The 23,012-nt window shown below is 35.7% G+C and overlaps 1 protein-coding gene across 6 annotated transcripts in view; it reads right to left on the bottom strand.

The window, feature by feature from the left end:
• ATRNL1 (attractin like 1) overlaps positions 1-23,012 on the bottom strand; it is a 574,237-nt gene that overhangs the window by 131,217 nt on the left and 420,008 nt on the right. For 2 of the 6 annotated variants that reach the window (XM_074831355.1, XM_074831357.1), the window contains one exon: positions 19,094-20,974. The exons of the other annotated variants lie outside the window; for them this stretch is intronic. In XM_074831355.1, the coding sequence (XP_074687456.1) occupies positions 20,915-20,974 (60 nt within the window). In that variant the 3' untranslated portion in view covers positions 19,094-20,914. Of the gene's footprint in view, positions 1-19,093; positions 20,975-23,012 lie in introns of those variants that run through there. 6 annotated transcript variants of the gene reach the window in all.

The raw sequence follows: 23,012 nt of genomic DNA, 5'->3' as shown, positions 1-23,012 counted from the left end.
TTATAACATCATTTGTTTCAGTCACTCATTGCTAATACTTAAATACAAAGTAATAGTTCAACAACTCCATTTGACAGCGTGATAAATTACAAGAAACTGAATGAGTAAAAGGTACTATACTTGCCATCACACAACTAGGGAGATTGTAAAAATAACAGAAATCTTTAATTAACTCAGGAAATTAAAAGGTGACTTTAATAAAAGAAGCTTAATAACAAGACACACTCAGATGAACTCACTAGCACATGTTAATCAAGAACAAGAAATAATTTCAGGTACACAAATGACTAGATGCTTATACACAGCCTAAATTAAATAAAAACCAAATATTTAAACTGGTGTCCACAGAAATGATGAATCTATGATATTAAAGACTATAAAGACAGACACCAACCATAGGTGTCTAATAAATAACAACTGGAAGCAGGGCTGATTCCTTAATGAGCACATGTTAAATGACAGTGAAACTACATTGAGACTCATTCTGCAGTTTTTGCAATATACAAGATACTACAGGTTCAGAGCTAATAATCCTGTGCTTGCATGTAGATATTAAAAACTCTTATTTAGGTGGGTTTTTTTCAGATGAGGAAAGCACTAGCATTTGATTAATTATTGCAGTAAATGTGAGATTATGTTCTTAAATTTTATTTCTGATAGCTGGCTAGCCATAATTCCTTTGGTTTCAACAATCATATTTACCAAATGTACAATATAGACACAGGAAATAAGTAGTATTTGTGGAAAACTCACTGTACACATTCAATAGGTGTTTTTGTAGAAACAGAAGTATGGTTCTTTTCTATTCAAATATACCTAGAAATGCCAATATTGGCAAGAAATTTAGGTCCTGCAATACTTAATTTGAGAAAATGGAAAATTTTACAGTGTTTGAGGTGTTCAAACACACAACATTGCTACTTCAGTGGCAATCTTAATTGATAACAACTGAAAACAAGATATTTCAATTACAAGCCCCTACAATTAATTGAATGCCTTAACTACAAAAACTCTCGATAGATCTGTGATAACTCCCTGAAATTAGAACATTTAAAACACAGATTCAGAATCTAAGTATACTGAATTTAATGCGCAAAACTATGACTATTCATTAAATAACATCAGATATTAGTATTGCCCTCCTTCATGTGGAAAATGTTTGGAAAGGTCCAGTCTCCCTAGTTTTAACGCAACTTTCAGGAAATAGCCACAGGCTTCAGCAGTTTACACTTCCATAGTAGATTTTCAGTTCCAAAGGTAACTTTTTAAGTCTAGCCCAACCGTTACAAAATCGCTAACAGCCGCAGTGTTCCAGATGCTGCTTTCAGTGACAAAATGCAATGGAAGCAATAGAGATTACACTGAAAAAAGTGAATTATATTTGAAATATGTCTCAATATCTTACATAAATATGGCCTTGATAGTGATAAACTACCAAGTGAATTTTCATATTAGAATACTATTTTAATGAACATTTAGAAATGATCTCTTGGCTTTCCTAGTCTCAGTCCATATTCAGCTTAAAAATTACTCTGCTTTTGTTCTTCCTATAAAACGTGTTTCATGAGTTATGGAATTAAACTTACTCAATTTATAAACCATGTTTGTTAACTCATTCAAATGAATTTGGCAATGTACAGTGGTACCACATCTATTCTCAGCAACCATGCCTTGCCCCCCACCCCCCCAGTTTATTCATTTCCTAAAGGAAATTGCAAGTTAATAGAAAAAGCAGCACTGGAACTGCCTCACATCCTATAGTTATTAATTAAGTAAAGTCTGGTTCAGTAACTCTGGATACTAAAAATACAGAGTTAAACAAAACCCAGTGCTTTTTCAAATGAAGTTTCAACTTCGTCAGCCATTCTACAAAATTTATTCATTAAGATCTATATCTTCCCTTAAGGAGTTTTTCACAAAATCTCTGAGTAACAAAATAACAGCTCTTGACCATTTCTTCTGAAGGACTCATGTATGAAACAATACAGAAGCATCAAAATAAATTATGTTACTGTCTTGTAGAAGCCACTCACTATATAATTCTCCTTTATTTCTATATGCAGATTATTACCCTGCAATTAATAAACCAAAAAGGTGCACTACCTGCTTCATTGATAATACATAGTAGTTAGTAAAGCTTAAGATTCAGAAATGTGGGAAATTTTTAAATGTTCCTGATATCTGTAGATCTTGAAGGATAATTTATAGTTGTATTTGATATTGAATGTTAAGTGAGTAGGTAGCATGCTGGGAAAAATGCACATAAACTCAGGTTATAGCAAGTCTATTCCTTTATACCAAACCTTTTCTTAAAAATGAACAGATTATTATTAAAGTGATTTTTTTGGAATCGAGGACAATAACACGTTCAACATCTATGACAAATATCTTAAATTCTGAATAGAATTTAATATATAAAAAACTTATTGCAAGTTTAAAAGTTGTAAACTGATGCTATAAGTGGGAGACAAAGTAGGAAATATTGATGAATTTCATCTGTGAACATGTATGTTACAGAGAATACTTGAAAACAAACAGTTTGTATCCTATGGAGGAATTGAGTCCCCTCTTCCCTCAGGCAATTTAATGGATGGGAGCGTCTAACGGAAAAGCAATGACAAGGAAAGAGAAATGCCCCAACAGCCTGGATTTTAAGCAAATTCATTTAATCTGTCATATTATAGATGGACTGGCATTCACCTTTGATTAAGTAGTAAATATTTAGTTTCTTTTACTCTCATATCTCATTTTATACTCTAAACAAAATATTTGTGTCACATGAGAGGAGTTTGCCATGTTTTTTCAAAGTCAGCCAGTGAGTGATGTTTGCTATGACCCATCTTCAGCAGCTGAACCGTACCCTCAGCATCATAGCTTACACCCTGAGAAGGGAAAAGGAGAGGCACTTGGAGAGAAAGGAGAACATTCCTCCTGGGAACAAAGAGGGACAAAATGACTGGCGAGTGAGTGCAAGGCAGATGCAAGGCAAAGCCCCTGCGTTTACCCCTGAAGTCACAGAAGCTGCCTGGGCACAGCTAGCACTTCTCCTGTTCAAAGACAGCTGCCAGCTTGTACTCCTCATCTTCAGCTAGAGGGTTCTTTTTGACTTTTTTTACAAAGTAAGCAGAACCCTGTCTCCATCCTCCTCTCCAGCTATTAGCACCTCCATCTGCCAATTTCTGTAATAACAAAGTGTTTGTGCTTTGGCAGACTATCTCCTGCAGAAACACAGTCCCTTCTGCTGCCAACCTTACAGGCAGTAACACACATGGGACTGAACAAATTACACCAGATCAGGGTTTATAGCAAGACAGAAAAAAAAGGGAAATAAAAGATCACTCATAACAATAAAGCACAGAAGTTACATGATAGTCAGCATCAAGTTTTCCTTAACTATTGCCTTAAACAGAAAAAAAAAAAAAAAACAAAAAACAACAAATCCCAGCAACTTCTAAGCTATAAAATATAAAACTGAAGCAACAAAATGAATTGTATTATTAGCAAGTTTTCTTGTAGAGGTTTAAAACCTATTCCATCAACTTGCCTACACCTAATTTGTGTGTGTTTATGAAAAGGGATGAGTAATGAATGACTGCTTTTCAGATTTGCTGTTGCTTTTCTTGTGTGGTGAGTTTTAGCCCCCCTTCTTTCTTCCCCTCAAACAGATGCAAACAAAAATGTTGTGTATCTTACCATATTTTATATGGTCACCTATGGTAACAGTGCACCGCAATTATGAAGCCTTTTAGCTTGCTTTCTTTTATGGAGAAGCTCTTATACTGAGCAGTGGATATACAGAATACCTCAAATAGTATGGAATTAAGGCCATTAACCCAAATTAATTTCAATTTTTTCATTCCTTACAGACACTTCTGCTCTACTGCACCTGAGCTCCTGTTTCCTTCTCCCCTGCCAAACATATTCAGGCCCTAAGATTCTTAAGATACTTTTGAAAATCTTTTTAATGACAGTGCTGAAATTCTAGTTCAAAGGCTAAAGGATATAACCCTGTCTGCAACATGTGTTGTGTGTTCCCATGGGTGCTGGTGGCACTCCACTGTAAATATTACTGTAAATTATTTCATACAAAACCCCAGACACTTAAAATATCAGTTTTAGAGCCCAGTACGTCCTTTAAAATTCCATATGCACTAATTGCTCAGGTCTTGAGCTGGGAACTGGTGTTACTTTCTCATCTCTACATTGCAGCACCCTGCCCTGCTAGGTTTCCCAGCACAACTATTTGTGTAGTCATAACCTGAGAGCTGGACTGCTGAAAAGATCTACGTTAAAAATAACCCAGGAAAATAAAAGCAGGTTGAGGTTTTTAGAGTAGGATCATTTCCCTGATTTATTTAACAGAGTGGTTGTTCAAGCAGTTTTCGGGGACAAAAGCAAAAGTGTACAGGTAAAAGGTATAAGTGATAGGGGCCTGCTGCAGACGACTGAAAATATTGTAAGCCAGTACTGACGCTAACCAGCTGAGAACATCAGAGTATATATTCCTTTGCTAGCATGTCTCTCTGCTCACAAGAGCTAGTTTCTCTCAAAGTAACCATTTATGTTAGTTATACTAATCAAACTTTAGTCTAATTGTTTACAACCTGTATTTAATTTGAAGATTGCCATTGCTTTTTTTCAGACTAAAAGAGGTCTTGTTTGCCTGAAAGCTGGCCTGGTTTTTATTTCAGAAATATATTAGTTAGTTTAATAAAACACATGGCTTTTCTGGGAAATCTTTATTTTCTTACAGAGTATGTGATTAACAGACTGGTGAGTTAAATTTTATGTAAACAGGATATATTTCTCCAACCTCTTAACCATCTTGTCTGATTTTTCTCTGGAAGACTAGGTCTGTGGCAGGAAAAATGACCACTATTTCCCTTCTAGGTTTTTTTTGGTTTTTTTTTTTGTTTTTGTTTTTTTTTTTTTTAATATCAGGTCTTTATGTTCCTTGATCTAAAAAAACCCTCAACTTTACCAATGAAGAAAACCAGAACTCAAAAGTAACTCCTCTCATGACTTGCTCACAAAAAGGGATATAGCACTACTCTTCCAGAGCTCTGGGCCATTGCCTCACTTTTCTGCAATTAGAAACAAGTTCCTAGGTACTGCTGTTTTGGCAGAGATTGCATAATACAGACACATTTAAGTAAGGAAATAAATTAGGCACAGCCTGCCATAATAACCTTCAGTTATGAGTGAAATAATAACTGTAAGCTTTTATTGGCCTGGGACATGCTAGAACAGAAAATGTAGAAATGGAAAGATATCACTTTCCATGAGGTTTCTAAAATCATAAAAACTTCCACAATGTCATCTCACTGAAGTTTGGTTATTTTTTGAGACACAGTAAGAAATTAAGTTTCCCCACAAGCTAGTGAAGTATTCCACTTCTTTTTTTTTTTTGATTCTTCAAAAAAATGAAAGGTTAATTTCTGTTTCTCCCCTTAATAGTTCAGGAATCTATGTATGTGACTCAGAAAAGAAGAAATGCCTAATTCTTCCTTCTTTGATGAGATAAATCCATATTTTAAATAATTTTCCTCTGAAATCTTATTTTTCTTATCATTTTGAAAGAGGGGGAAATCAAAATAAATCAAACAGCTAGACCAGATTAATAAGCAAATTAATCACAATGATGGGAAGTTCATGTTCTCAGACCCTTCTATTTACACTATCTATATACTATATGTATGTATGTAATGATATGGGGTGTATTTCTATCTGCACTTTCTAGATCAAGAAAGGGAAAGGATAAAACTGTTATTCAGCATCAAGATTTTGTGTTGGTAAAATTTTTGTGACACTTATACCATTTCTCTAGTTCCCAGAGACTCCGACAACCAATAGCTGCTGCATCATACAACTTTTTGCCAAGAGAACGAAGTGTCACAGTTTGGCAGTGGACAGTTGTAATCAAGAGTGAATAGAAACAAATATATCTTCAATCTGTGTATAAATCAGTAGGTTGCTCTGTTTTACTAGAGGCAGACCTAGGAATACAAGCGTATGTGCAAGGGAAGGCCTGTATCTACTGGCAGTTAAACATGTCAGTGAAGGGACAGATGCTCATCAAGGATATTTAGGTACTACAGTGACTGCAACAAAGTTCTAGCTAATGAAGGTGTGTGGCATAAATGAGGCAGTGCTCAGGAGGAATGAAGGAAAAAGGATTATCGGTCACATAGGAAATAAGAGGTAGATGTGAGCTGGGGGAAATTGCCCTGGGAGAGCTCTGTGGTATGGCAAGAAAAAGTCTTTGTAGGAACTACTCTCACTGATGAAGACAAGTTTTATCACAGTGATGATTAATGATGAAGCAGCTTGGACACTAGGCTACCAAATTTGCCGAAAGAAGCAATGCAGTAAGTACAATAAGGCTAAAAATGGCTGCTGACAAGATAAACCCAGGTGAGCAGTCATCTTCTACCAGCAGAAAAAACAGTAAAATCAAAAGCATACAGGCCTATTAACTCGCTTATTACAACACAGGTGTCCCAACGGGTTAATACACTTCCTCTCAGTAAGCATATTAAAGGAAAAGAAGAGGAAGGTGAACAATAAATTAATTCATACATTTACGACACAAAATTACTTTAAAAAGCTGCTGATGTACTTGCATTACTGACTGTTGCCATGCTAAAAGACCAACTAAAAGAAGAAAAAAAAGAAGATACTACCAAAATTTTGCATTTCCTGCAAGGTGACTTCTAAAAATTATTACTATAATCCAGGCAAGATTGCACTCCTTAATGCTTTTTTGGCCAGTTCGTTCACATTTTCTTATTTCATGACAATACTCAACCCGGTATTATTTAACTCTATCCTTCAGACAAAATGATGCACCATCTAAAAATATTAACGTAAATTTCACTGTAAGAGGATTAAAACCAAAGTAGTTCTATCCAAATTAATTTAGGTAAGTACACTAGATAAATAAATCAACACCCTTCAACTCTCAGAAAGCACTTCAAGCAATTTCAAGTCATTAAAAATACTTTTAGTTCCAACATTTTGGCTCTTAGAACAATCTTAATGGTTATATGACAGTATGTTCTACTACTGCCTATATGGCTTTTATTACATGCCCTGATCTATTCGATGATCATGGCAGCTTTTTAAAGAACTACAAAGAAAAGCTGAAATAATGAATTATTTTTCAGACAAGTCTAATAAAAGTGTTAATCGAAAATACCATAAATGTCAGAAGTTCTCATAAATCCTACATTTCATATATTCCTCTTTCTAAGCATTCAACCTATGGAAGGACAATCCTAAAAGGAAATAAAAAAAAAACCAAAACAAAACAAAACAAAAAACCAGAGAGTGCAAGCCGAGGAAGAGAACTAAAGCACTCCACATGTATTTACAAAATCTCAACAATTTATTTATCTGATCTCATTTACTGATTTATGAACTAGTATTATTCTCCTATGACTTAATTCATGACAGCTTATAAACATCTCATATAGATTGATATGATTATGTTTGATTTCTGGTTAGATTATAAGGTATTCCCATATGACAAGATACAGTCAATTATTTCCCCCTTATGCTACTATTATGAAATATTAGTGGGTTTTAATATACTTCTATCAGAATAAGAATCACTCCCCAACCCATTTTCCAGTGACTTGCACATCACTGATCCTAAGACAACAACAGAGTTTCAAAGAACAACTTGAAATGTATCTACGTGATTTATAATGATAATTTTCCTTTTTTTGGTGACATTTATCAAGACTAAATGTGGTTTGACCCTTTCCATCCACTTTTAAATCTTCCTTGAAAAGAAATCTTCATTGGAAAGTGAAGAGAATATAACTACTTATAACATTGTAGATTTGTTAGCAAGAATTCATTTTGCATTTTTATAAGGTTCCAAGAATATTATGTTGGAAGGTGAAATTATAGAGCTGTCAGTTATGGCTGTTCGATCCTGTACTGATATTAGTACAATGCTATGAAGTTTCAGGAATTCTTTGTGGGGTTTCCATAGAGCTGTGCAAATGCTTTTTTCTATCTATGGTGCAAATACCTGCTAATTTGCCTCACTTTCTAACTGAAAGCACTGAACGAAATTTTAAAAAAAAAAAGAAAAAAGGAAAAAAGAAAAGCTTGCTAGACACATAATACACAGGCAAAAAGATGGAGCTTTGTAATAGGAATCAGAAAGGCTTTCAGATCCCTTAATAACAGTGCTGCAATAGATAGCCATTTTCAGTCACAATATATATTTTGTTCTACTATCAACATACACACACAAATACTTCTAGCAACACCTAGAAAAAAATAAGTTGCCAATTGACTTGAGCATGCATTAGCTATCATTTCTCTTACAGTATATTCCTCATGCAAATGCAGACTGTATATATAGATAAATATTTTACACCTTACAGAGATTCCACAGAATTCTTCAATAACCTCCATACCCAGAGAAGAGTCCAGTTATTTAAAATGGATGATTCCTGGTATGAAAAGTGAAATCTATACAAAAAGCTCCATGGACCACTTTTAGGAGTACCAACATGACACTTGTGAGAGTGCTGTTCTAATACGAGAGCATCAAAAGATATACAGAGTCCCTCCGTTTGAAAACTGCGATAATGAATGCTTCTCTACAGTTCCCTGTTTTATAGAATAACCAACGGCAGAGATTGTCACCATATGCTTGACGTTTCATGAAACATCCAACCCATCTCATTTTATATACTTGTACTTTTTCAAAATGTGTAAATTTCTTAATTTTATTCCTTTCCCTATGTATTTCCCACTATTAATATACTAAGCCAAATAAAGTTTACTGGTAAATTTTACAAGAAACCAGAAAAAGAAAATTGACTTTTTTTTTCCCCAGCCTTTTTCATCAGTATAGGTTTGATCTTTTAACAAGTGACTCTGATAAGGAGAATTTTTAGCTAGTCATTGAAAAGAAACATAATATCTATTGAACTTCACTTTTTTCCACATTTTGTTGAAGCGTCATTATGGAAGAATAGGATCAAAAGTCAGGGAATACTGTCATTTGAATATTGCATTACTTTCTTAAGTAGTAGAAGTCTGTACTCATTACCTTGCATCCATACTTTATTAAGATTTGATGGATTTAGCATGACAGGATCAATATGTTAGGAGAAATTCATACACCAAAGAACAATTTCAAACAAAACTTTGTGTCTGGAATCACTGCAATCTTGAGCATGATGTTTTTTCCCAACATATGTCCAACTGCACGCTTTTCTGAAGAACCATGACTAATCAGAAAAGCAGCTTGGTTTCATAGATCAAAAAAGTCTGGGCTCCTGTCAGATGAGAGATGAAATGCTGTGTTTTTAGCCGCACAACTCAAGCTTCACCTCCTGTATCTGCTATTACAGCCTTTCCAATGGGATACAATCCTTTCAAACTGAGATTTATTTCACTTCATTCTAATTAACCTGATCACCATCTAGCAATACACATCTGTTAACATGAGACACCGAAAAAAAAGAGTTTCTATCGTCATCTGCAGAAAATGCCATGACACTGTGTAAACATAGTGTGTTGTCAAAGATTTAAAATGTCAGAGGAAGATAGTGAATCAGACTGCCAGATTAAGAGAGAGTGACATGGGTTAGGGAAAGGAGATTAATGAACATCACAGTTACTGAATTCTGCTTAGAATATCACACAGAACTCAGCATTTAAGTTTGAATAATACAATACAAATAGGTAATGGACAAGTTCACACATATTGATTGCAGCATTAGCCCAAAGAGCAAAACACACATTTAAACCCATAAATCATTAGGCAGATGCAATATTGACCAAATTATTAGCTATCAAAATATAGTTTCCACTTCCAATGAAATAAACAAATTAAATGGGTTTTTTTGTTAGTGTCAAACTTGGAGGAGGATTATACAATTAAGTGTGTTATAATACTGCTTGCAATTTTGTATGAACTTTTTCAAAAGCATTGCAGTAAAGAACAGGGTTAGCTTTTATATCAATTTCACTGATCTTAGAAGAAAAATAAAAAGGCAGCAGTATCATAGGGTTATTACTAATTATTTTAAATCTCAGGAGGTGCAGGACAAGAATTAGAAGCAGCCTATCATAACCACCTTGCAACTTTAAATATGAATGGAGTAATTTTATATATAGAAGCAATATGTGAATCTTATAAAGAAAAAGAAAACTGGAGGAACAGAGGAACCAAAGGACGGAATTCGGTTTTTACTTAAAATGAGTCAGTATTTTGCTCTGATGCTAGCTTATTTTGTTTCAGCAGATCTCTACCTAAAGCAGAGGGAGAGATTCTATACTGCTGAGTTCAACATCACCTGACTGGATCAATCTCAGGAAATTTTGCTGAAAAAATCTCTGCTCTGTCACTTAATTGTTCTGTGACCCTTGTCAAATAACTTCAACTCTGCATGTTTCTATTTCGTTGTCCACTTCTATTCAACTATAAAGCAAACATTATAGGGTAAAACCTCTTCTTGCTACAAGCTTACACTGTGTGTAACCCAGTGGGAATTCTGATTTCACTTGGGACCGCAATGTTTATAACCCAAATAAAGCATAACAGGAGTTCACAGAATTATGCAGCCACAAAGATATGAAAGAGCAGCAAGAGAAAAAAAAAAAAAGGTAATAAATTAATCTGATTTTTAAAATCAAATGACAAAATTTGGATAGTGCTGTGAGCAGTGCTGAATAAATGCACTTTGCTAAAAACCTTATTTATTATTTGATTATTCCTATAAGCAGACATGTCAGTTCTTAATGAATGTGTCCTTCCAAGATGACACAGGATAACTTAACTTTTTTTAATTCTATGGACATTAGCCTCACCAATATCTGTCCCAGATGGAGGTCTGGTGGCAGATGTCTGCTTGTATGCAGAGATTATTGATCTCTGAAATCTGAGCTTCATATTAAAGACTTTGAGGATTAATCTTTCTTTTGGGGTGAGAAAATAAGCTCTCTTTCAGAAACAGAAAAAAAACCACTCCAAAACTTTAATTTATTATGGTCCTAATGCTCATTAGAATTTATTCCCACTGATTTCCTTTCCATAATAAAAAGCTTCACTGTCATTCTACAGAGGGTCCCGGCTAACAAGTGCAATTTTGTACATGAAAATTTAGGAAAGTTTTACTTAAAATTTGTATTTTCATAAACCCAGATTCCCAGCAATATCAGAATTACAGCATTCTGTCTTGTACCTCTTGTGATTTAGAAAGTCTAAAAGGTCTACTGTTCCAACCAGTAACATTTCTAACTCCTTATTTAACTCATCCTGTCTTTAAATCTGGCAGAGATCAGGCTGCTGTGAAGGGGCTGCCATGAGATCATGCAAAATGAACCAGTGAAGCTTAATGCATGCAATGACAGAGGTACAGGAAATAACTAATTTCTCATTTTCTGCCTCTTCCTCTCTTTCCTGTCAAAATTCTAATTACATGAAAAAATTGCATTTTACTGACATTGTGTCAAGTAGGCATAACTGTTACCCAATATAAGTGTTTGACTCTGGCGTCCAAATAATAATGTTAATGAGATAACGCAGAGCAGAGGGAGTGTGGGCTGCCAGGCCTGTGCAGAAAGCTACAGCAAAATTTCTAATGCAAATGATTTCCTTCTGGACAAAACTGCATTTGATTTGAAGATTTCTTAGCAGCTTCATTTTCAGGCTATATCATCCAACACGTTGCTTATGTCATCAGCATTTTGCACAAACTTGCTTTCTGCCAATGAAAGCCTCTCTTTGAAATGTTATTACAAGAACTAATCCTATTTGCACCTATGACTGTGAAACTCTGCCTCATGATAGAAATACACAGAGACCCAAATAGAAAAAATACTGAGGACTAGGGAGACCAGCACTGAACTGGATGGAATCTCTGAAAGTAATTTCACACTCTGGAAAAAAAAAGTTTTAAAAATAACATAAAGTCATAGTAGAAATTAGACCCATATCGACAGGCCACTTCATATGTTCTTTCAACACAGTCTTGCTCCAGACTCCACATTTTCAACCATAATTTTCAAACTACATCATTCACCTCTCTCCAACAGCAGTACTTATATTATTTGTCTTGGGAAGTTATTCTACCATATTGCACCATCATTTCCAACACGCATCTTGTCTCCTCAAAAAAAAAAAACTATTTGCCCTTTTTAATGTCTTTGGATTTAACTGTAGCATCATTCTCTTCTTTCACTGAAGAAAAGAAATAAAATAGAAGTTATTGGACAAAACTAAGCTCTCATCAGACCTCAATTTCTAAAACAAAAAAAACCCAAAGAATTTTATTGCCTCCCATTCTACTTTAATCATATCCACACCAAATGTCTTTAAGTTAACTAGTTTAAGCAAGAAGGCATTGTAGTAATTGCACACTCAGCTGAGCTCTCTCTGTAATGGTACTTGGAGGTCCCTTGACTTCCGGAATTTTGTACAGGCATCAGGGATGGGATTAAGGGACACAGTCCCATTGGTGAAAATGCAAAACTGAACAGAACCAGCTACTTGCCATCCTTTTCAGTTGCTTTATATGTGCAGGGTCAAAAGAACAAACTACAAGTTGCATACTATTTGCATTCCTTAATGAACTGCTGGAGGCAATTGGGACACTGTAATGATGAAGACAACCTAAACAGAACATAATTTAAAAACTTTTTTGTTTGTATTTTTTAATACTGCAGTTAACCGCAGAGTCACAGAAGACAGACCTGTTCAGAAAACGCTTTTACAATGACCTTTTCATCCTCAGAGATGCATAATCTATGTCAGGCAATCTATGTAAGTATCTATGTTCTCTTTTCTGATTTACAATTAATTTGTTTTCTTTCCAGGTAGGTTAAGATATTAATAACAGGCCGTATGTTGTTCTATACCCTCTTCTTCCTCTTGCTATCTGCTCCATTTCAACATTCAGTAACCACAGGGATTTTTCAACCATCCTCCCCAGGGATTCTTCTATTAAACTTTTCATTAGATAGGCAGGAGCTGCCCCTGTAGTTAGTGTAAAATTCAGCATTAAAAGAAAGAATTGCATTTCTTTCTTTCACATGAATAATAAACCAAATAATTACATGATTAATATCACAGTATTTTCCCTTCTACTATAGCTGAATTTTTCCAGAGTTTAGATAGAAAGCCAATTATTACTTTGGAGTTAAAATTAACTACACCTAGGTCCTTTAACTAAGAAAAGCAAACAAAAAAACCCCACCCCAAACAATCACCACCCTCCACCCCTCCCAAAAAAAAACCCAAACCAAAACCCACCCAAATTAGAATTTGACTTTTAATGAGCTAAACAAAACAAATTCCACACCCCTCCATATAATTTAAACTCTTCAAGTCTTGTGCTTATTTCTCTTTTGAATAGTGTTCTCTGAAAGTAACAGCGATTTCCCCACATAAGTCTTTACAACTATTTTTTTTTTTCTTCAGTATTGCCAAATAATAATGTTCTGTTCTGGAATTTCCATGAGGAACCACTCTGGACAAAATACTTATCTCTCACTGCTCTTCCTGAAAACAAAACAAGATGCTGCCTACAAGTGGCCACTTAGAAAAAGACTTCTATCTCCTACAGTTCTCAGTGAAGCTGTTTCTCCCTCTCCTTGAAGCACTGGAGACTTGCTAAGGGCAATGCAAGAAAAATCAAAGGTGGTGGCATATCTGAAGGAGGACAGTGCCTCATAAGCTTTTCAGACAGGCAAGATTTTTATATTTTAGCCCTTCCTGACATATTTTTGACTCCTCTGTTTAGGACTCGTGGCTGCTGAGTACAGGAAGCATGCCTGACTATCAGGAACTTGACAATAGAAAGAATTAAAATACAGGATTGTATAGGACATAACTGGTGAGAAAGAGGATGTCACATTGGAAATATTCTGTAAGGCACTAAGAAAATAAATCAATATTTTACATGTAGGTATAATTTTTGTTTTGCAGGAAGAATGTAATACACAAAATATGAAACTATTTTCCTTTGATTGAAGTTATTAACAATAATTCTGTATCACTTTTATTTTTAGTAAAGATGACCTCAGAGAACCTTAATCTTTTTTCTGTAGCTCTATAGTGTAAGCCAAGACAATTGAACCCTTTTAGTAGTAATGCTGAGCACTCAGAGAGGAACTCTCAAGTACTATTATCCCCTATACCATCAAACACTATAATTTGTGCTGTGTATAGCAGTTTTGAAATGTGTCATGGAGATGGAGTGATTCATACTTCTTATTTTTCTTGTCAATAGATGTTAATATTTTCTGGTATATAGAATGTCAGCTTTTTGACAACTTACATTGCATTTTGGGTTTGGGGTTTTTTTTGTTATCTGAAAACTAAATTGTATAACTTGGTACAAAATAAAGCCTATCACTTGACTACTACCGCTTCTAGCCACTCTTCTTGTGGATACTTTCACAAAGTAAATATGTTGTGAGGAGGCACTGAAATCTTGGCGGGGGAGAGGGTGTGAAGGAGAAAAATGGGGAAAATTTAGGATCATGAAAACCTTTGGATCTCAATGTGAACGATGAATTTTGAAGATGGTTTGCTGGGGGAAAAAAAGTCTATTAATTTGTGATCATTAGAAACACATCTTGTTTTCAGAGATATTCACATCTATAAAAATCCTGCTATGCAAGTACTAGATATAAGCTAAGCCATAAAATAACAAAAGATCTTCCTCTGGCATACCACTTCAGAATATTCAAAAGTAATACTGAGATTGCCAGAGCAATACCTGAAAATTTGGTAGAAACCTTCATCAAGAAGATGGAATAGAATTTCTGCAGACATACGATTTCCCCACTCAATTTCAGAGTGCCCTTGAAGGCCCCATGCAAAGCTTCCAGATAACACTGACTGTACTTTAAAAAAAAAATAAAAATAAAAATCTCAATATTCAAGTCTTGGCTCTCCTCCTAAAAATTATATTTTACCTTTCTTGCTTGAAAGCAGCAGTATGGAATAACTCAGGTGTTAGGCTCTGAAGCATATAGCTTTTTTGAAGCATTGTTGAGCAACAGAACACAAAAGTTCATACAAAGGAGGAAGTATCAAAATGTGACATTTATAATAATGAGGAGGTAGCATGGCTTGTTACAAAGCTTAACACACAAAGAAATACACACTTATTTCAGACCTGCAGCATGGTCTCATACATCCTAAAGGAATTCAACTTCAAAGCTGCCTGTGACATGCTATGTGCATTTTGGACAACAGAAAAAAGGGACAATGAGACTGGCAGAACTGCTGTATTTGGTACCGGTGTCAAGATTGTTTTACAGTTCATGCTTTCCCTGCAGGAAGTATCTAGGAGCTAATCACCTCTTTCAGGCTCTCAAAAAACTGTTACTGTGATGAAGGAAAATCATTCCTCAACTCCCAAAGGAAAACTATCCTCTTCAGATTCTTTGTAGTCTTCTCTCTCCTTTCTCCCACATCATGTAGCAATAGCAGTTAATGAAAGCATAATGGCTCCACCTACCAGAAGCAGGAATACTGGACATTTATCAGTAAAAGTTAATAATGTGACCACATTTCCAGTAACAGACTTTCACAATAAAGTAATACATAACCAAGTAAAAAAAAAAATAAATCAAATTTTCTCAGGAAGAAAGAGAGATGTAGTAGATCAGAAGAGTGATTATTACCAAAAAATTATCACCTGTTAATTTCTCCGATATCTCCTATCTAACAATTGAGGCTGTAAAAGGGAAGCTAAAGAGATGAAATGTAATAGCACTGCTTGGAAGACCAACCCACGGATATTCATTAGACAAGGTCAAAATCATTGGATAAGGCTAAATGGAAGACCTAAGATGTGATGCTAAGGCTGATGCTTCTTATGCTATAGAGGACTTTGTCTCCGAAGTCTAATTTTCCTGGAAAGACAAAAGTGGGTTGAGCATTGCAGAACTTTCCCAATTCCAGTTGTCTTGCACAAGTCAGATACAGGAAAAAAAAGCAAGATTAGTAAGATCTGGGAGATCAGTGACTAACACATAGCTCCAGGAATAAAAAAGAATTACTACCCATAGCAGAAAAAGCCTCTAGACCATCTCTGAAAGCATGGAAAACAACTGGAAATTTATGCACTTAAAGTGTGTCCTTGTGTCTGGAAGGTATGAGAGTTCCTGTAAAAAACACAATTTGAAAATAGCCTCATTACTGACAATAATGGGCTCTGTAGCACTTGAAGATTTTATTAACCATGTACACTAACAAACTCTGAAGAATAAGATGCTACAATGGAAAGACTATGATGGTACATAAACATTCATAAGACATCTAAGTCTGCAAAATTAATTCTGTAATTTGATTAATTTATAACATCCCCATAATTGCCAAAGGGAGTTGGTCTGTCCAGCATTAAGCTTATGCAGTGTCAGATGTTATAGTGTTTGTAATCCAGAAGTGGTGAAGATGATGCTGGGACTAAATCCTGTAACAGGCTTCATGTGGCAGAGGAGTTCTACCTAGTGGAAATCCTGTGAACATACTTAATTGAAACCCAGACAATTTAGTCTTTTTTTGAGCAGGGGGCCACTGCTGTAGGCCTCAGCTGTCACCTCACAAGAAGCATGTCCCAGGCACCAGCCCAGGGAACATTCTTCACCCCACTGCCAGCCATGGGCCAGCAGCAAGTGGAAATGGGCCAGAAGGAGTGCTGGCAAAATGCAGCCTGATTCAGCTGAGAGGAAGCTAGAGGTTTGCACCCTGCATGCATGTTACACTATCTTACAATTTCATTTGTCTATTATTGAACAAAACAAAACAAAAAACCCCAAACAAACAAACAAACAAACAAACCCAAACCAACCAACCAAAAAAACCAAAAACCAAAACCAAAAAAAAAAAAAAATAGTGCCAGAAGCAAAAACTCTGACTCTCTGCTTGCCAGCAGAGGTTAGAGTCCTAACTTCTAGTCTGCCAGGAGGTTCTCTGCAGCTGTGTGCACTTCTGACAATCGGCAACTACAGTGGCCCAGCATCAAATAAGGGAATATATCATACTCATACAACATATATATCAACATGATAACTGCATCCTTCTTCTGACACTTAGGGTTAAACTTTTCAGAGTGAAAAGGACCTTGAACCCAGGTCTTTCTGCATAAATGTTTTAACAATTAAAGAAGAAAATCCACAGTAACATCATCCCTGCGAACTACTGACCTGTGAAGCTAAAAGCTGCTGCAATTTTTTTTTTTTTTTTCTAAGTCTTCTACCTACAGGAAAGCACTAGCCTGCCTCAACAAGCATTTCTGAGATCATACAGACACAAGGTTACCTATAACAAAGTTAACTATATCATTCGTCATACACTTTCTGTGATGCCAGCAGCATGAGGTATAGTTGTTTTAGGCTCTGTTTTAATAATTTTCTCCAAGTGCCCCTTCTGTAGAAAAAGTCTAGTCTCACTTTTCTACAATAACTACTACCATTTGTGGTATTATGGTACCCATATCTGACTCATCCCGCATTTTAAAAAAAGGGCAAAACTCCCTCATTCAATGATTCTTGTATCAGGCTCAGCTGCTTGCTCTTTGAGGCAGCTCTTCCTTTAGAAAGATACGCAGTTTTGATCAAAGACTTCCACTAATGGAAAATCTATCATATTCCCTGAATGATGCATTCCAATAATAAAATACTTTGGCTTCTTAAAATGGGCATCATCTTTCCTGATCAAATTCTTTGACTTTCAGCCTCAGGATCTTGTTATGTTTTGTCTTCATGATAAATGAATCCTCAATACCAAGCATCTACTCCGTGTGGAGTAGATATGTCACCCCTTATGCTTTTCTTTGACAAAGAAAAGCCAGCAGAGGAAAACAGAAGTGAAAAGAAAGCCCTCATATGAATTTAATGTGGCTCAATGTTTTTAACAAAAGATGAGTTTAGGTTTAATCTTAAATACAAAACAGATTTTTTTTCCACCTCCAAATCAAGAGTCAAGCACAGAGGTTCAGATTTAAAGGAAGACAAAAGGGACATCCATTCCCTGCTCCCCCCTCTCTCCCCCCCCCCCCTCCCCAAAAAAAAACAAACCAAGAAAAGAATAGGACCTAATAGAAGTTGTTTCCTATGTCCTTTCTACATTAAGATAGACCTATCAGAGGTGATTGAAGTAAAAAACTTCTAAGCATGTGCACAAAGGGGAAATACAAGGGGAAATCCTCATACACAGCTTTAAAACTAGAAATTATCCCTCTGATGATCCTTTACAGTTATATCATAGACTTTAATTATATCATGGGGTTTTTTAAAATTATGTCATAGTTTTTAATTAGTTACAGTATTAGTAAATAAGCATGGTGAATTTCTAGCAAAGTTAGAGGAAGCCACACTACTGACCAAGGAGATGAATACACACAACATTTTCCCTGCTGAGGAACAATCAACATTTGCCAACATGGCAGTACTACTGATGTTTAACAAGAGGTAAAAACATTAGGTAAGAAGAATTCCAGGAAAACACAAGAAAAAGCAAATATCTTGTGGTCTAATCCGTCCCAACTCTGTTATTGACTTCTTGGGAGTTGTAACAGATCTTTACTAGAGCATGGCTCTAGCACCAGAAGAACAAAGCGCAAGTTGGACTGAAAGCCACATACCTATCCATAAAAGTTTGATGGTTTATATATTCAACAAATTTAGTAGAACAAACACATGGAAAACAAAGTGGCTGTGTAATAACAAATACTCCTTCTGACCCAGAAATAGGTGTAGCCCCAACCTGAGGGAGGGCTGCACAACCATGCAAAAACATTATATGACATGGAAGAAACATTTAAAATGGAAATGCTCATCAATTTTAATGGTGGCCAAAGGAAAAGAAAAATTAAGTCACATCCATGACTGATTTGACCTGATTTTAGGCATGATCACTGTAAAAACACATTGCTTTGGTCAAGCCAGACATATCTTTTGGCTTTTTTTGTCTTTTCTTAGAGAAATACCCCCGACCTCTTTTCCATACACACTACTCAGTAGCAAAGCATTGGTAAAGGTTCCTTTTATTAGGGCAGTAACAAAACAGCATCAGTACAGTAATAATTAGTAGTAAACAGTGGAGTTTAACTGTCCCGCATCCAGATATCTGAAGTTCTAGCCATAGCTTGTTTTACGTATACACACATTCCAATAGTCCCAAGGCATATTTACTAGTTGGTAGCAGGTTATATTAACATCTTGCACACATAAACACATACATATGTACCTCAATATGAATTATTTTATATTAATCAGCCCCAGCACAGAGACCCTGCAGTAACTGACACTTCCAATGGTCATGCACAATGTTTATGATCCATTAAGGACAGATAAGAGGGAGGAGAGAGGAACAGACACAGGGAGTTATGAGGAGAAAAGGCAAGCAAGCAAAATCACTGATCAAAGATAGGCTATTGTCTCCCAGTTCTTCGGGTCAAAAGCTAAAGGTTAAGAGATAGTGCCCATATTATCATCTAGAAAAGTCTATTTCTTGGCTAAAAACAGCTTCTAGAACTGTGCTTGTAAAGCTAGATCAGGTGGGAGGCCAAGAAGAACAAGAGCTGTTGAAGAGAAGCTTTCTTAACAAGTTACAGAGGGCATTCAGGAAAATTAGACTAATATGTCTTCATTTGATAAGGCTAGGCTCACCTAAGCTACCCTGGTGGAGGATGCATTTTTTGATTAGTTTCTGTTCAGGTTTGTCCCTTGAGAAGTCTGTCCGTGACTACATATTCTAGTGGCCATATTTTAGAACAGAGATACTGTAAATGCCTGAATTCTGGAAGACCTACTAAGCAAGCCCAGTTGGCACAAAAGGTATTATGATGTGAGAGTTGGTATGAAAACAGAATTACAGAATTCTACCCACAATAGTGGAAACCACTAAGCCTCTCTCTACATGGATTGATTCCAGGAGAGACAAAGGCAAAGTAAGCCCTTTAACTTTGGTACAGCATTTCTCTGCATGTAGTCATTTTTTGACACGTTAGCCAAATTACTTAGGTAACTAACATGTCAGGTAAGGTGTCTGTATACAGACATGCTCTGAAGGTCAACCTTATTAAACAGTGTTACATGAAATCTATTGTTCACATCGTATTCTAAGATACTAAACAGAACCAATCTAGTAGAGCTGCATTTTATTATAAAGTGAAAATAAGGACACTTCAAGAAGTGAAATTGTTAAATGTATAATCAAGTTTCAAGTATATTAAATATTTAGTAAGGAAACTTACAAAATTACTAGATGTCTTCTTATTGACTTAACATAGTTCAGTATTTTAGAATAAGAAATCCATTTGAATGCCCAGGTAGCCATGGCTGACCGTATTGTGAATGTCAGTACATTGACTCTGTCAGTGATCTCTTGTCATTTTAAACTTAGGCAAGTCATTAACCATGAAGAAAAACAAAAATTAATACTTAACTACCTGTTCAGCTGCAGGTACAAGCATGGTATTATAATCTGATGAACCAAGCATAATAAGCATTTTCTGCATTTACCTTTTTAGCTATACATGATATACATAAACCCCAGAGGTGCTCATTTCATTACAGAAACTATGCAATTAAAATTTGCTAATATAATTTGCAAATAGAAAGCAGAAAAAAATAAGTGTGTGAGAGGCTTTTGGGGAGCTGTAGGAGACTGGTAAGGGGTACAAGCATGTGACATTCCACAGTAATGAGACAGGCTGGCTGTGTGCCAGTGTCAGCCACTATAACTGCACCCTGCAAGAATTCAGCCGCAAATCTTTGTTTCCTTTATGTCTTTCATATCTTTGCAATTCTCAAGGCAAAAGGCAAAGACAAAGTCTTTCAGCTGGAGTTCTTTCATCCAAGAACATTCTTCATCCAAGGCCAAAGGTTCACCATATCCTAAAAGGCCTTTGGATCTGCATGTTCAGTCATCTTCATCCAAATGTATTTCTTTGGGAGCATTATTCAGTCCTTGTGGTCGATCCTAAAAGAATACCAATAAAAACTATCTTCATTCCTTCAAATACAATCTTCAATGGTTTTATTTCTAGGACCACTGTATGAGAGTATTGTGTCAAAGGTGCAGAGTTTTAAATGATTCAGAGATATTTCAATTAAAACCACAGCACATTGAAACACTTCTACAGTTTCTGAGGTTTGATTTTTGGTCAGTTCTTTAGATAAATGTTTCCAAGATGAAATAGATTTTCTTGAGCCACACATAAGAACACAATATTTTTCCATTGTGCTGACAGCAGTTTAAAAAGACTACCTATTAGCTTTACCTGGACAATATTTCTGAAGTAATAAAAATTGTAATAGAAGACCCTACCTGTATACTACAGTGCTACAAAGTGTTTTGAATATAAAACTCTAGAATATGAGGTTTCTGTATCCACTTGCTTTACTGGAGTAGGGAGAAGCAGAGTTTCCTTACAGAGGATCGAGACAGTTATTTAACAGTGCACCATAATGCCACAGAAAGTAAAAAATCCTGTAATTACAACTTGTGATTGTCTCAAAAAAAAAAGTTTCTGATAATCCTGGTTTCAAAACCAGTCCCACTGCCTAACCTGCCTATCAGTATTCCACATCATCTAGCTTGCTTAGCTTTCCCCCATGTCTTTTTTTTTTTTTAAAAAAAAGCGTTTTCTAATACTTTCTTTGGTTGTTTTTTTTGTTTTTTTTTTTTGTTTGGTTTGTTTTTTTAAATTTTATTTTCCCTATTTGCTTATTCCTTTCTTCCTTCTGTCAAAATATCTGCTTTCCCTTTTGTCTTCAGGTAGCCTCTCCTTGTTACCCTTCTGTTCAGGTCCACAAACCCCTTTATGATTTTTAGTCTTTGCCTTGCTCCCTCTGTATCATTCCCAACTCTGTTTTGGTCTCCACAGTCTCTCCATCAGTTCTGTGTCTCCTGCCCCTTTTCAACCTACTGCCCCACAGTCACCTCCAGCTCTTCTTTGCCTTTATTATTTTGCATTCTTCACTTCTCTCCACATCCCTCTTTCACCTAAAACTCATTCATTTCTTTTCTCAATTATTTTTTCACATGCTACCAAATTTCTGCTATTGCACCATCCTGCCAAACAACAGGGTCACATAAACTGTTTCTAGAATAAGGGACCAATCCTGCCTTGCTCTGATAGTCTAACAAGTTGAGGAGAGCTGATCTTCAGCATAGTTTTAAAAACTAAAACTCTTCAAGCAGTGCTGTCAATTCTCATTATTTTATTACAATACTTGAAATAAATTTATTACTAGTAGATATGCAGCTTCTGAAGGAAATCTGTAAGAAATTTCCCTCCAAAGAAAGTTTCAAGAATAGCATAAAACACACTCCTAACTTAACTTAGTTAATCACAGTTGAGAAAGGGTATAATTGAACCCTAATATTTTAAAGTCTTATGATTTTTAAGCTGTGTAACTATTAACATTCTGACTCACATGGACAGACATAAACCTGATCTGAATAGAAAAGCAGACTGCATAACAGCACCTCAAGTCTGTACCTGATTTTGAACTATTCAAAGTTAGCACTACATACTGTAACCTGGGGGGGGGGGGGAAGGAACGAGGGAAGACTAATATCAAGCAGTCACCACATGAATGCCATTAAAATGTCACTCACTACACTGAAGTTGTAAAATGGCCAGCAATGTTGTCTCAGTAGCTTCTATTCAATTTTGGATGGAAAGGACACAAAGTGATAAGTGTTTGGTACTTAGCATATTTCAAACCAGTAGCAAATGGAGGAAAATCTCAATTTTCCTCATAAGTTTGAGAGATTTGTTCTTATCAAAAGTCATTTCTTGATCTCAAATTAGAAGCTGTTTCCCCTGTAATGGGAAACGGACAGGTCAGATAAAGAATACTAATGAGGATTACTTTTTTTGTTGGATGGAATGTAATCAATACTCCTCTTTAATTATCTCAAAGCTATATGATGAGGAAGGAAAAGGGGTTGGTTATTTTTACTCAGCCTCCACAAAACGTTTAATTGCTGTGGTTTATATTTTCTAGAA

The sequence above is a fragment of the Strix aluco genome, chromosome 7, assembly GCF_031877795.1.
Source record: "Strix aluco isolate bStrAlu1 chromosome 7, bStrAlu1.hap1, whole genome shotgun sequence".
NCBI lineage: Eukaryota > Metazoa > Chordata > Aves > Strigiformes > Strigidae > Strix > Strix aluco.
This window is presented reverse-complemented; position numbering and strand designations above follow the sequence as displayed.